General features: G+C 49.3%; 1 protein-coding gene across 1 annotated transcript; it reads right to left on the reverse strand.

Annotated features, from left to right (window-relative positions):
• Positions 1-578: 578 nt before the first annotated feature.
• Positions 579-10739, reverse strand: LOC120684909. The gene is made up of 2 exons (XM_039966773.1): positions 10608-10739; positions 579-1091 (listed from the first exon to the last, which is right to left on the reverse strand). Exons 1-2 carry the CDS (start codon positions 10737-10739, stop codon positions 579-581), a joined length of 645 nt encoding a protein of 214 aa, XP_039822707.1.
• Between the last annotated feature and the right edge of the window lie 4922 nt (positions 10740-15661).

Consider the following 15661-nt stretch of genomic DNA (forward strand, 5'->3'; position numbering starts at 1 on the left):
CTCTGCCGAGTCAATTTCGGTGCGCTAAGTTGTTTCGGCTTCGTTTTCATCGTTGTTCTAGATGCGTGGAGAACCAAAAGCTATGTCCGATGGCAAGACTGCTTCAGAACCGTACACCATGAAGAATGGCGAGTAGCCGGTGGCCCGGCTTTTCTGCGTGTGGAGTCCCCAAACTACTCTGGGTAGTTCTTGGTGCCACTTTGCACCGTATTTTTCGATCGGATTGAAAATTCTGGCTTTGAGCCCTTGGAGGATGAAGCCATTAGCCCTTTCGACTTGGCCCATTGCACCTGGGGTGCACCACAGAGGCATAGTAGACGTCGATGCAGCTTTCTTGGCAGTAGTCCCTAAATTTGGAGCCCGTGAATGAAGTACCCAGGTCGGTTGTGATCCGATTAGGCACTTTCGAACTGATGTGATATTTCTTCAATGAACTCGGCTACCTTGGCTACTATAGTGGCCGTCACGGGTTTGACTTCGATCCACTTTGTGAACTTGTCAATCGCCACGAATGTGATTGTACCCCCGACGGCTGTCTTGAGGGGTCCCACAGAGTCGAGTCCCCAGCAGGCGAATGATCAGGAGGGTGGTATCGTCCGTAAGGCCTGAGCTGAGATGTGTTGTGTCTTGGAGAAGAACTGGCACCTGGGACAACGCCTGACGAGGTTCCGGGCATCGGCCAGGGCCGTAGGCCAGTAGAAGCCTAATCGGAAGGCTTTGCCCACAAGAGTGGAGGCTCCTGCGTGGTTGCCGTAGATGCCCGAGTGGATCTCGCTGAGGAGTCGGACTCCTTCATCCTGTGCGATGCACTTGCACAGGGTTCCTGAGGATGCCGAGTGCCTGAACAACTCGGATCCTATGACGACATAGTTGCACAAGCGACGTGCAAGCTTTTCATGTTCCTTTCCTTTGGGGTAGCTTTTGTTGTTCTTCATGAAGTCAATGATGGGGGAGCGCCACTCGGTGTCAAGAGTTAGAACTTGCTGCCCTAAGGCCGGGACCAAGTCGGGCTTTGTGGGAGGTTCCTCCTCTATTTTGACTGTAGGACTGTTGATGGCTTGGACGAATACACTTGCTGGCACGAGGACTCGCTGTTGGTATTTTGCAACGTCACGAATAAAATCCGCAAGCGCATGGATACCGCTGTAGCTTTCACCCAAGAGTATTCCAGGGTATCGTATTCCAGGGTAAGATATAGAGAGGACTTTCTATATCTAGAATCTATGCCTAGAATAAGAGATCACGTCGCCGTTATACTTCGAGCTAAAGGTGTCGACCGGCTTATACAAGCCGATAGCTCCTAAATGATGCTCTATCCAATATCCGAACGTGGAGGATTACGAGAAGGCTCAAACAGGGCTGTCACTACCTGCCGGCTACCTCTACAAACCGTGGGACTATCAGACAACTGAGTGGTATAGTCCAGCCTAGACACCATGTCTACGCCTTTCCCTACTAACCTTAGCCCTGGCCAAGACTACCCTTTTCTATCCGAGGACTTAAGCTAAGATCAAATGCTACTTGCTAGCATACACATCAACTAATATAAGGCAGAGATGATAACTTGCGATCTAAATTCTAATTCCAGATAAACAAAGAAAGAAAGTCTCGAACACTTACAACTGAATAAGCATCCGTCGAGGTACAAGCAGAGGAGAGTGCCGACAAACCCGGCACTTCCCCCGACTCCTCCTCACTCTCCTCCTCTTCTTCTACACCTCCTAGTCTACCTAAGCATCTAGGATGAAGGCCTCAAGCTCCAAGGGAGGAAGGGTGAGTTGAGAGGGTGAGATGTGTGTGTGTGTGTTCATTCCTCTACCCCTCCCCTTGTATTTATAGGAGGGAGCCACCCCGAGATCGCAGCTCTTCTCTGCAGAACCGACATTGGGAGCCAGTGAGGGAGCACCACGTGGCAAAGTTGAGGCGGTGGGGCCCATGGGCCTGGTCAGCCGACCAGTAGGTCGGCCGGCCTCCCAGTGGGCCCACCGACCTCCCCTTTTGGTCCACGGGTTCCTTCCTGGGCCCACTTATCACTGGCACGGGTATTGGCTCTTGTACTGTTGGTTTCTTGCTCTGGTGGGCCATCTATTCCATATTCTGACACGTGTCGCATCCTGATTTGCTGGAATGTTATGTCCTGGATCAAACCACACCATTATACTGCAAAATCAGCTGGAAATCACCTGCACACATTCTAGAACATCACTTGTGGAATCCGTCAGTAAATAAATCTATCCTAGCATTTATTCCACATTTTAGTCCCTTTTTGTGCAGGAGTTGAGGGTCGAAATTGATTGTTAATGAGCGTCAACAAGATCCCCCACACTTGGCCCTTTGCTCGTCCCGAGTAAAGGTCAGGACTGAGGTAAAGTGGTAGCTTCTTGATAGAATATCCTGCACAAAAGTTATTCCATACCTTGCTCTTGCTTGTGAACTTGAATGTGTCTATCATGATATCTTGAGTTGTTGAAGAACGGAATGATCTTGGCTTCAAGTGTCATCCTGTCATGTTGCCCGACTTGGGGATTTTTGGAAGAATTTTTTACCAGAAAAATTGTTCATGGTCTTACTCTCTTCCATGGGTCTCTCAGAGTCGCTCATAGCTTCTTACCAGCATTTATCCTTATTTTACCTCACCGGCTCTTATGGTATATGTGGAGTTTCGATGGATGAGGTAGAATGTCATCTGCTTGGCTCAAATCTATTGCAAGATCAAAGATTGGATCCATAGGTTTATACTCATATTTACGACTGATCAGGTTAGTGCACAAATAAATACATGCTCCTTTTCATGTCTGACTTTATTTGCTGGGTCATGCTTCTTTGGCATGCCATCTTCTCTCTCTCTCTCTCTCTCTCTCTCTCACTTTTGGGTCATGCTTCTTTGGCATGCCATCTTTTCATCTCTCCTTTTTTTTGAATACTATTGTCAGACAGTATTTAAGGAGCACAAGGTTCATCTGAACATAAAACCTTAAATCAAGTGCGTAAACAGAACAAAATCATGATGGGTCACAAAATTTGATCAAGCTCAACATGCCAAGAGACAAAGCATGGGATTTTTCAAGTGGACAGTATCATATGGCTCTGGTAGGATGGTGGATAAAGGGATAAGATCAAGAACTCAGTTTTTATAAATAAAATTCCCAAACCGGTCAACATGAAAGAGACAAACAACTTCAAACCAGTCATATCACGTTAGTCAACAACTAAGTATCATGGGTCCTATAAAATATGGTTCACAAACTCAAGCGCAGCATGAAAAACATTTATGCAAGATATCTATCAAGAGCTCTTATTAGCAAGTTTCTTAAACATATTAAAGAATTTGAGAAGATAAGCTCATGTTTAGAAACGCTAAAGGGAGGAAACAAGTGAGGTGATGCAAACTCATGAGTCGGAGCGGGAGGTGCACGTGACGTGTGAATGTGATCGTGAATGTGTAGCGTCATGGGACCCCCCCCCACACTTGTTTTCGACCTGCTCTTCGATCATAGACAAAACAAACCAAATATGAAAGATAATGGGGCTCTGCCGGCATTAACACCGGGGAGCCAAAGTTCACAATCCTGAAATAAAACTAGGGCGCAACTAAACAGACCTAAACCTAAACGACTCGATTAAAACTAGCGCTCAACTAAAGCTATGATATAGACCTTTCTTAGGAGGTGACTCCTCCTTGTGACCCGTAGCCTCAAACAAGCGCTTCATCTTAGCGTTCAACCCTCTCCGTAAGAGACGGAGGTCGTCCCGAAGCTCCTCCACCTCGATCTTCCTTTCCGCAAGCTGGTCCTCGAGACGCCTATTCTCCAGGCGTAGCTGCTGGACCATCGTGGTGAGGTCGGCAATGGTGGATCCATCTGAAGTCATGTCGTCCTTAGGCTTTGCAGGTGATGACTGGGATCTGGTCTTCTTTGGCGATGGACTGGCAGCTGTGCTCCTCTTCTCAGTGTTTGGGGTCCATGTCAGGGTCGCCCCCCTGTGCAGATCCCGGAGCGCTCTTCTGTGTCACAGGAGCAGCCCGCGCGATCTGAGAGGACACGGGTGGTCCTGTTGCTGCTCCATCCTTGAAGAGCTGTTGAACGATCGGCCTCGACGGGGCCGGAGATTCCTTGGATGGCCTTCCATAGGGACTATGCGCACGTGCCCTGGATCTTGCAATCTTGAGAGGCGAGGGGAACGTGCCGCGGAGCAGGGGCGGTGGATGTCGCGCCCTCTGGTCGGCCGACCAGGCAGGTCGGCCGACCGGAGGGTGGCGCCCACCGATCCTCCGTTGTTCCCCTCGGCCGGGATCATGCCAGAGGCTGCACAAAGGTTGCCACGTCTTCCATTGATGCTTCAGTTGCAGGAATTGGGGAGTTGACTGCTGGAAGAGTCGCTGGAGGGGTCATGGCCGGTGTGGTGGCTACGGTTTTGGATTCTCCCTCGCCGGCCATGGGTTGATGGTGATGGAATGCTGGTGGAACCAATGGAGATTTTGGGGAATAGATGGAAACAAGGTATGGAGTTTAGGGTTTCTAAGGAAAAGAAAAAGGGTACAAGACTCCTTTTCTCATCGTGAAATGCCGTCATGCCCCGCGGATTTGGACTTTAGGTGGGTCAAGAAGGCCGTGCCCCGAAGCTGGGCCTCACTAGGGCTGGCCCAGAGTTGGCCGACCTATAGGTCGGCCGGCCTAGGCTGGGCCCCGGTGGGCCCCAGCTTGCTCGGGTCAACTGGTGGGGTTATAAGCTTGAGAGGTAGGATGGGCCCACCTGCCCTTTTGGCCTATATGGCTCTTTTTGAATATAAGTATGGGATCAACTAAGTCAATCACGTCTATCTCCTCATCAAGAGCTTTATTATGGTCTAGGAAAAGCTTGAGTCGTTGACCATTTACCTTATAGGCGTTACCATCGTCATCTTGTATCGTGATGGCTCCATGTGGTGATGTGTCGATGACGTGATACGGTCCGTTCCATTTGCTTTGTAGTTTCCCATGACCAAATAACTTGACCCTAGAATTAAAGAGTAATATCTTGTCTCCGGGATTGAAGTTCTTAGGCTTCAACCACTTGTCGTGCCATCTCTTGGTTCTTTCTTTGTAGATCGAGGCACTATGATAAGCTTTATCTCTCCATTCCTCTAGTTCCGAGATCTAGCGCTTCCGGTACTCTCCGGCTATTTTAAGATTCATGTTCCACCTCCAGATAGCCCAGTGTGCTCTGTGCTCCAGCTCTACAGGTAAGTGGCAGGTTTTCCCATAGACAAGCTGATAGGGTGACATTCCAATGAGTGTCTTGTATGCTGTCCGGTATGCCCAAAGTGCATCTAGTAATTTCAGCTTCCATCCCCTTTCCATCTCATTCACGGTCTTCTACAGAATATTCTTGATTTTCTTCTTAGATGTTTCTGCTTGACCGCTGGTCTAGGGGTGATACGGAGTCGCAATGTTGTGCCTTGTCCCTAGTTCCTTGAGAAAGTTTCGGAAGGCTGAGTCAATGAAGTGTGACCCTCCATCACTGATTACCATCCGTGGTGTGCCAAACCTTGGAAAGATAATCTCATGGAACATCTTACGGGCATGCTTTGCATCTGCGGCTCTGCATGGCATGGCTTCGACCCATTTGGAGACGTAATCTACGGCGACCAGAATATACTCGCATCCTTGGGATCTTACGAAAGGTCCCATGTCATCAATACCCCAAACATCAAAGAGTTCGACCTAAAGGTTGTAGTTCAGGGGCATTGAATCGCGAGCTGTGATCCCTCCATGCCTCTGGCAATTGGGACATCTGCGGATGAAGTTCTTTGTATCTTCGTACATAGATGGCCAATAGAAACCACTCTGCCAGATTTTCGCTTGTGTGCGAAATACACCATAGTGACCTCCATATGGTCCTGCATGGCATTTCTCTATGATCTTTTGTCCTTCTGCCGTAGGTACACAACGTCTGAGTAACCCATCTGCACAGACTCGGTACAGATATGGTGCATCCCATAGATAGCGTCTGCTCTCCTGTACTAACTTCTTTTTGCTCTCCCCTGGGGGTATATACCCCGAGACCATGAAGTTCATGATATTCGCATACCAGGGGTGCGAAGATATTACTTTGAGAAGAATATCATCCCGCAGGAAGTCATTTATCGGCAGGTCTTGGGTATTCGTATTGGTCATGCGCGATAAATGATCCGCCACTGAATTCTCTACTCCTTTCTTATCTTTAATTTCCAAATCAAACTCTTGGAGTAGAAGAATCCATCTGATCAACCTCGGTTTAGCATCCTTTTTAGTGAAGAGGTACTTGAGTGTGGCATGGCCTGTATAGATGATGACCTTGGTACCCACTAAATAGGATCTAAACTTGTCGATAGCGAAGACAACTGCTAGGAGCTCTTTTTCTGTGGTGGCATAATTGATCTGAGCTCCAGTGAGTGTCTTGCTTGCGTACGCGAACGCGTGATGCTTCTTATCCTTGGTTTGACCAAGTACGGCCCCCACCGCGTAATCACTAGCATCACACATGATCTCGAACGGGAGCTTCCAACCTGGGGGTTGAATGATTGGAGCTGAGATGAGTGCCATTTTGAGTGTGTTAAAGGCTTTGTGGCACTCATCCGTCAATTGGAAAGGAACATCCTTGGCTAGGAGACTTGTGAGTTGTCTAGCGATCTGGGAGAAGTTCGCGATGAACCTTCGATAGAATCCGGCATGGCCAAAGAAGCTTCTGATTCCTTTCACATTGATGGGATGCGGAAGTTGTTCAATGACTTCAATCTTCGCCTTATCCACCTCTATCCCTCTTTCGGACACTAAGTGTCCTAAAACGATGCCTTCACGGACCATGAACTGACATTTCTCCCAGTTGAGGATCAGGTCCTTTTCTTGGCACCTCTGCAAGATTTTTGTCTAGACAATGATTGAAGGTAGTCCCATAGACCGAGAAGTCGTCCATGAAAACTTCCATAATTTCTTCGATCATGTCGGAGAAAATGGACATCATACACCTTTGGAACGATGCGGGAGCGTTACATAACCCAAACGACATTTGTCGGTAGGCATATGTTCCATAGGGGCATGTGAACGTGGTCTTGCTCTGATCTTCGGGATGGATGGGTATTTGATGGTAACCAGAATAACCATCAAGGAAACAGAAGTAGGAGTGCTTCGCCAATCGCTCTTACATCTCATCGATGAAAGGTAGTGGGAAGTGATCCTTCTTCGTGGCCTTGTTGAGTTTTATGTAATCTATACACATCCTCCATCCCGTGACGGTTCGTTGGGGAATTAGCTCGTTCTTTCTATTCTCCACCACCATTATGCCTCCTTTCTTGGGTACGACTAGGACTAGGCTTACCCACTCACTATGCGGAACAGGATAGATAATTCCAGCATCCAAGAGTTTAAGAACCTCTTTCTTTACCAGCTCCCTCATAGCATTGTTCAACCTTCTTTGGGGTTCCCTAGAAGGTGCTATTGCGGGATCCAATGGGATTCGGTGGATACAAAGGGCAGGATTGATGCCCTTGAGGTCTTGTAGGGTATAGCCTAAGACCGATCGATGCTTCTCTAAAACAGCGATGAGCTTATTCGTCTCCTCTTCTGAGAGTTTGTCGCTAATGATCACGGGAGACTCTACATCGCTATTCAGAAAGGCGTATCTAAGGCCGAAAGGTAAAGGCTTTAGCTCAATCGGAGGTCGTGATGGCTTCTCAGTCGTGAGCAGTTCAGAAGTGTCACCGGATTCTTCTTCTGCATCGCTGACTTCTTCCGCATTTCCTCGATATCCTCCTCGAGGTCTGAGTCAAAAGGCTCGAAGTGGAAGTGGCCATTATTTCCTTGTTTGGCTCTGGAATAGGGAGATCTTCCACAGAGCATGTTAATGCTCGATCCACGGGGATGTGGAACGTGTCCTTCCCTAATTTGATGTTTAAACATTCGTCTTTAGGTACATCTGTAAAGAGAGCTTTAAGGGGATGTCCTATCAAGAAATCGAAGTTGAGATCTTCGAAGATATGGAAGTTCAGACGGATTTTAACATCATTATGCCAAAATGGCACATCGGTGATTATCCCGTAGCTGCTCGTAAGAGAACCTGAAGGTCTCTTGAGCTGTCTGTCTGTTGGAGTGAGTTTGTAATTGCCCAGAAAGGCTAAGGCAAACTCATCTGACATTAGATTGGCTCCAACAGCGGGACTATAGAGAGCGTCCACATTTTGATCTTGGAGACGGCAACGGAATGATGAAGAGGGAGAGTTGAGAGAGATTGGAGATAAGGATAATTCTCCTTCCTGCAGCCATTCGTTGCTGATCAATGTTGTCAACTCTTGAATCGTCTCCAGAAGAAAATTCTCTTCTAAGGGATCCATAGGAGTGACAGGACTTGGTGGTCGCTTCTGGCAGAAGTATCTTGAGGTGTTGCCGAAGTCTTCAAAGACATCCGACTCGATACTTCGGAGAAACTCCGGAGGTGAAGGGTCTTCCTCCTCCGATGTTTCGGATTTATGTTCAGGTGCGGTTTCATAGATCGAATCTACTGATGGGCTTTCAGAGGGTTCCAATTCAATTTCTGAAGGCTCCACTTGACGCATCTCGGGCTCTGTGGGAACTGGCTCGTGGATACAAACGAAAGAGGTTCTGTCCAAGATTTTGTCGAGGACTTTCCTACTTTCGGTTGGGGTAAGATGAGCGAAAGATCCTCCAGACATAAGATCGAGATGGTGTGCAGACTCTTTGTCAAGACCAGCATAAAAATGCTGGACCAATAAATGCTCGGGTAATAACAAATCTGGTCCTGATTTTTCCAATAAGGTAAATCTAGCCCAAGCTACACCGATTGATTCCTTATCATTCTGACGGAAAGTTAAAATTTCCGTTCGTAAGGCACATATTCGTGAAAGCGGGAAGAATGCAGAACAGAATCTGTCCCGAAGTTCAATCCAACTTCCATTCACACAGCCTACGACACGAATGTATCATTGCTTCGCTTCTCCCGAAAGGGAAAAGGGAAATAATTTCCATTTAAGAGTTTCGTGTGTCATGCCCGATATTTTCTTGCATGAACACACTTTCTCAAACTCTCGCAGATGATGGTAGGGATTTTCACAATCCCTTCCTGAAAAGGAATTTTCCTGAACAAAGGCTATGTAGCCTGAGTCGAGTTCATAGCTTGTAGAAAGAATTGGGTTAGCAGAGAGTGCTGGCTCGTAGAACTCGCTCTTGGGTGAAGAGAGCTGTAAAAGGGATAGCTTCTCCCTGGGTAGCGGGGGTTGAGGTAGAATCAAAGAAAAAGAAAAAAGAAGATACGAGGACAACTGAGTCCGTAGATGATGTTGCTACCGTTCCCTGGCAACGGCGCCAGGAAGCTTGTTGGTATTTTGCAACGTCACGAATAAAATCCGCAAGCACACGGATACCGTTGTAGCTTTCACCCAAGAGTATTCCAGGGTATCGTATCCAATGAGGAACGTGAGTACGCTATCTACGGGTTCAGGCTCATCTAAGGGCACACACGCCGGTGTGGAGAAGACAGAAGAGAGGACTTTCTATATCTAGAATCTATGCCTAGAAGAAGATATCACGTCGCCGTTATACTTCGAGCTCAAGGTGCCGACCGGCTTATACAAGCCGATAGCTCCTAAATGATGCTCTATCCAATATCCGAACGTGGAGGATTACTAGAAGGCTCGAATAGGGCTGTCACCACATGCCGGCTACCTTTACAAACCGTGAGACTATCAGACAACTGAGTGGTATAGTCCAGCCTAGACACCACATCTACGCCTTTCCCTACTAACCTTAGCCCTGGCCAAGACTACCCTTTTCTATCCGGGGTCCTAAGCTAAGATCAAATGCTACTTGCTAGCATACACATCAACTAATATAAGGCAGAGATGATAACTTGCGATCTAAACTCTAATTCTAGATAAACAAACAAAGAAAGTCTCGAACACTTACATCTGAATAAGCATCCGTTGAGGTACAAGCGGAGAAGAGTGCCGACAAACCCGGCACTTCCCCCGACTCCTCCTCACTCTCCTCCTCTTCTTCTACACCTCCTAGTCTACCTAAGCATCTAGGATGAAGGCCTCAAGCTCCAAGGGAGGAAGGGTGAGTTGAGAGGGTGAGATGTGTGTGTGTTCATTCCTCTACCCCTCCCCTTGTATTTATATGAGGGAGCCACCCCGAGATCGCAGCTCTTCTCTGCAGAACCGACATTGGGAGCCAGTGAGGGAGCACCATGTGGCAAAGTTGAGGTGGTGGGGCCCATGGGCCTGGTCGGCCGACCACCGGCCTCCCAGTGGGCCCATCGACCTCCCCTTTCGGTCCACGGGTTCCTTCCTGGGCCCACTTGTCATTGGCATGGGTATTGGCTCTTGTACTGTTGGTTTCTTGCTCTGGTGGGCCATCTATTCCATAGTCTGACATGTGTCGCATCCTGATTTGCTGGAACGTTATGTCTTGGATCAAACCAAACCATTATACTGCAAAATCTACTGGAAATCGCCTGCACACATTCTAGAACATCACCTGTGGAATCCGTTAGTAAATAAATCTATCCTAGCATTTATTCCACATTTTAGTCCCTTTTTGTGCAGGAGTTGACGGTCGAAATTGGTCGTTAATGACCGTCAACACTCGCTTTGATCCGAGCTTCGACGAGACATCTGCTGCGACGTTGTCGTCCCTAGGGACGTGGTGGTACTCGAGGTCGTAGAACTTGGCTTCAAGTTTCCTGATCTCCCTACAGTAGGCGTCCATCTTCTCCTTGGTGCACTCCCAGTCTTTATTCACTTGTTGTATGATATGACATTTGAGTCGCCGTAGGCAAGCAGGCGCTTGATGCCGAGCGTGACAGCGATCTGGAGACAGTGTATAAGAGCCTCGTACTCGGCAGCATTGTTTGTAGCTTTGAAAAGTATCTGGAGTACATACTTGAGCTGTTCGCCTTTGGGGGAGATGAAAAGGACACCAGCGCTGGCTCCGTCGAGGTTGAGGGCGCCGTCGAAGTACATATCTAGTGCTCAGGTCGCGTGTCAGGTGGAGGATCCTGGATCTCGGTCCAGTCGGTGAGGAAGTCGACCAGGGCCTGGGACTTGATCGTATAACATGGTGTAAACTCGATTGTGAAGGCGTTGTGTTCTACTGACCATTTGACGACTCAGCCGTTGGCGTCTCGATTGTGGAGGATGTCGCCGAGTGGGTAGGAAGAAGCCACCTTGATCTTGTGAGCCTGGAAGTAGTGCCAGAGCTTTCTTGACGCGATGAGGATAGCGTACAACAGCTTCTGCACTTGAGGGTAGCGTACTTTGGACTCGCCGAGTACTTCACTGATGAAATAAACCGGTCATTGTACCTTTTAGACATGACCTGGCTCGTCTCGTTCGACGACCAAGACTATTGCTTACCACATGACTGGTGGCAGCGATGTAAAGGAGGAGGACTTCCCCATCTTCTAGTGCGGTTAAGACAGGTGGCGTCGTGAGCAAATCCTTGAGCTCCTGGAATGCTTTGGAAGCATCATCGTTCCACTCGAACTTGTCGGACTTCCTGAGAATTTTGAAGAAGGGCATGCCTCTGTCGCCGAGTCAGCTTATGAACCTATTCAAGGCGGCCATGCACCCAGTTAGCTTCATCAGGTCCTTTTTGCTCCTGGGAGGCTTCATGTACCCGATGGCGTTGACCTTAGTGGGGTTAGCTTCGATGTCCCAGCTACTGACTATGAGCCGAGTAGTTTTCCGGACGGGACACCGAACACACACTTGGTCGGGTTGAGTTTCCATTTGAATTTCCTGAGATTTTCAAATGTTTCAGAGAGATCCGTAATGAACTGGTCACTATGTTTTGTCATGATGATGATGTCATTGACATAGGCCTCGGCATTGCGCCCGGTCTGCCCCTGGAGGCATCTCTGAATGGCCTTCTGGTAGGTGGCACCGGCATTCTTGAGGCCGAACGTCGTGGTGCTGTAGCAGTAGCCCCCAAAGGGGGTGATGAAGGACATCTTCTCCTGATCCGAATCTTTTAGACCTATCTGGTGGTACCTTGAGTAACAATCAAGAAAAGAGAGTAGTATGCACCCGGCCGTCGAGTCAACGACCTGGTCAATGCGTGGCAGAGGAAAGGGGTCCTTAGGGTAGTGTTTGTTGAGATCAGTGTAGTCAACATACATTCTCGATTCATCATTCTTCTTTTTTACAACGACTAGGTTTGCCAGCCAATCTGGGTACGTGACTTCTTGGATAAAACCAGCGGCAAGGAGCCGGGTTACTTCTACCCTAATTGCCTCCTTTTGATCCTACGCGAAGCGGTGGAGCCGTTGCTTGACGGGTCTCACCTTCGAATCAAGGTCTAAGGAGTGCTCAGCTTCCTCCCTCGGAACCCCCCGGCATGTTAGATGGCTTCCATGCAAAGATGTTCCAGTTGTCCCTAAGGAAGGAGGTGAGCGTGCTTTCCTATACTGGGTCGAGGCTGGCCCCGATCACAGCAGTCTTGTGCGGCTCATCGTCCCTGAGGAGGATGGTCTTGGATGCCACGGCTGGCGCGAGTTGTGACTTGGAAGTCAACTCCTTGGCGGGGATCTGCTGCTGGTCCGCCGGGAGGTTCTTTGCTGCCTGGGCAACAAGAAATGTGTTCCTGGATCGTTCCAGTGTGTTGGAGAGCTTGATGTTCTCGGCCTCACAGGAGTATGACGTCTGCAAGTCTCCATATACCGACAGGACCCCCTTGGGAGCCGGCATCTTCAGGAGAAGGTACGTGTGGTTGGGGATCACCATGAACTTGGCAAGGGAAGGTCTCCCCAGGATGGCGTGGTAGGAGGTCTCGAACTTGGCGACCTCGAAATTGACATACTCAATGCGGTAGTTTTCCCGGGTGTCGAAGGTGACCAGCAAGTTGACTCGGCCGATCGGAGTCGACCGGCAACAGGGATAATGCCATAGAAGGCCTGGTCAGATGGCACCAGGGTAGTCATGTCGTAGCCCATGCTCTATAGCATGCTGGCGAAGATAATGTCGAGGGCGCTGCCACCGTCGATGAGTACTTTGGCCAGGCGGACCTGGCTGACCACCGGGCTGAGCACAAGGGGGTAAGCACCCGGCCTGGGTAGATGGACCCAGTGGTCACAATGGTTGAATGTAATCGGCGTCTCCGACCATTGCAGGGGTTCAACCGGGTGTTTGAACACCAAGTTGACTTCGCGATCGTCTAGCTTCAATTTGCACCAGCATGATGGCTTGCTGGGGCCACTGAATATGAAGTTGACGGCCCTATCCTCTTCCTGGAAGTCCCATGGGGAATCTTCTCAGTGCTCATCATTGTCTCACCTGGGCGAGTTGCGCCTCTATGGGCGCGCCCGAGTGGTCCTGGAACCACTCGGCCTGTCGCGGTCGTCGCAGCGGGGTCGGTTGGGGTCCTCATCCTTGGCCACACCGTTGGAGAGTGCTCGGCACTCCCGGGCAGTGTGGTTTGCGTCCTTATGCCACGGACACTTGCAATCCAGGAGCCGATCCAAGTCTGCCTGGTTGAGGGTGGAGCGGAACTGGAACCTCTCGGCGACGGCGACAGTGGTCTCGGGGGCCATGCTTGCGGTCCCGGCTCTTGGAGGACTCAGCGTGGTCATGCTTCTTGCCATTGCGAGGTGGGCGATGATCATGTCGATGTTCCGGGTGGTTGTCCCGTTGTGGGGGATGCTCGGAGGAGTCAGTCTTGGTCTTGTGCCGGCGATGGGCTCGCTCGGCATCTTCCATGTCGGCGTGTTTGTTGACGACCGCCATCATGTCGCCAATGGTCTAGGGGTTGCTCTCGAGTATCTTCCTCCACAGTTCGATGTTGTGGAGGCCTTCATGGAAGTGGTGGTTGTCGTCCCTATCATCAACCTCCGTAATGGTATTATGGTTAGCGAAGTACCTCTTGATGTAGTCGCGGAGGGACTCGTTGGGTTGCTGGATGACGCTGCCTAGATCCCATCTGGTTTTGGGACCCGGATAGGATACCTAGTGGTACTGGACGAAAGCACTTCAGAGGTCTTGCTAGCTATTGATGGAGCCAGCCAGGAGCGCCTCGAGCCAGTTGAGAGCCTGGCAGCTCATCATGATCGGGAAGTAGGCCGCCATGATGTCGTTGTCGCCATTTGCCACTCGAACAGAGTAGGTGCGCAGCCACGTCTTGGGGTTCGACTCGCCATCATACTTCTCAATGCCGACTGGCTTGAAGGTGGCGGGCCACTGGATGACCTGAAGCCAGTTAGAGAAGGCAGAGAAGCCGTCGAGGTTGATTGCTGGGTTCGTAGTCGACGATGACACAAGGCGGTCGTCAGGGAGGGTTTTTGCCACAGTTGCCATGGTTCTGGTGGTTGGCATTAGGGATGCCATGCTCCTCATCGTACCGGCGACGTCACTCGTGCTCGGCGGTGTTGCGTTCACAATGGCGGTTGTTGATGCGTGGGCGCAGATCCTGTTGGTTGAGCTCCAGGCGGAGGTCGTTCTGATTGACTTCCTCTTCGTCATCACGGGGTCGTGTCGAATGATGACTCAACTGAGCGTGGTAAGCTGAGTTGTCCTTGCGCATCTGCTGGGCCTATGCGGCGGCCACGTGAAGACGAGCCGAAGCCCTAACGATCTCGGGGGTTTCCTGGAGACCATTGAGCACCTGGAACACCGCGGCCAAGTTGGCCGAAGGCGTGGCGAAGATGTCTTGGCCGTTGTAGTCGAGGACGAAGTCGGCATCAAGGTTCTGTTGCCAGATCGGGGAACGCTGGTTCCTGGGGTTGTGACAATCGGCGTTCTCCATGTCCCACTCGGATTGATGGATCACCGCCTCGTTGTGCCTTCTGTCAGCGCGAACGTTGTTGCGGCGTATGCGATCGGCCCGAGCCTGGTCGCCTTCACCAGGTCGCGTGTCGGAGTTTTCAGAGATGACGAAGATCCGGCGGTGCTCCAGTGTTGATGAGCGGTTGGGTGGGAGGGTGAACGAAGTCTCCTGAAAGCCAGTCTACGCTTCCGAAGCCGAGTCAGATCGGATCTGACTCGGGGCGACTGGATTCAATAGGAGCACTCGGATCTGATCCGAGTATGTAGCGGCGGCGTTGCGGAGTCCGTAGAGGACCCGATCCGGGTCGTCATAGTGGCAAAGTGTGACATCCCAGGTTTTTAAAATGTTAAGCAGGAGAAATTAAACCAGTCATCATGCATCATTAACCAAGAAGCATCAGAATAAATGCATGTGCATGCATGAATGTCTATGTGTATGTGTGTCTATGTGCATATGAAATTGAGTTGGCATGTCACTAATGTCATGATAAACCAAAGTCTAGTTGAAGTCAAAGTGAGAAAGTGAAATTTTACACATGAAATGACGAGTTCTTCAAATCAAAGTTTTTAAATGTTTAAAATATCTTTCAAATTGAAACAAACGGGTTTTAAAAATGAATTTTAAATCGTTGCTCAAATGAACTTTTGCCAAAAACCAAAGTTATAGATTTTTAAATCTCGAACAATTTTCGTGTTCAAAGATTTTCGAGTTGCCACACAAAAATGGGAGAAAAATTTGAATTTCAAAGTGTATAGGACATTTTCAAATGCACTCAAGTTTCAAATTTTATCTTTGAAATTAAGCTTCAAATGAATTTGCGCCTGAAACGAAAGTTGTAGTATTTGAAGTTTTGAACAACTTTCATATTCAAA

Source organism: Panicum virgatum, chromosome 8N, assembly GCF_016808335.1.
Source record: "Panicum virgatum strain AP13 chromosome 8N, P.virgatum_v5, whole genome shotgun sequence".
Classification (NCBI taxonomy): Eukaryota; Viridiplantae; Streptophyta; class Magnoliopsida; order Poales; family Poaceae; genus Panicum; species Panicum virgatum.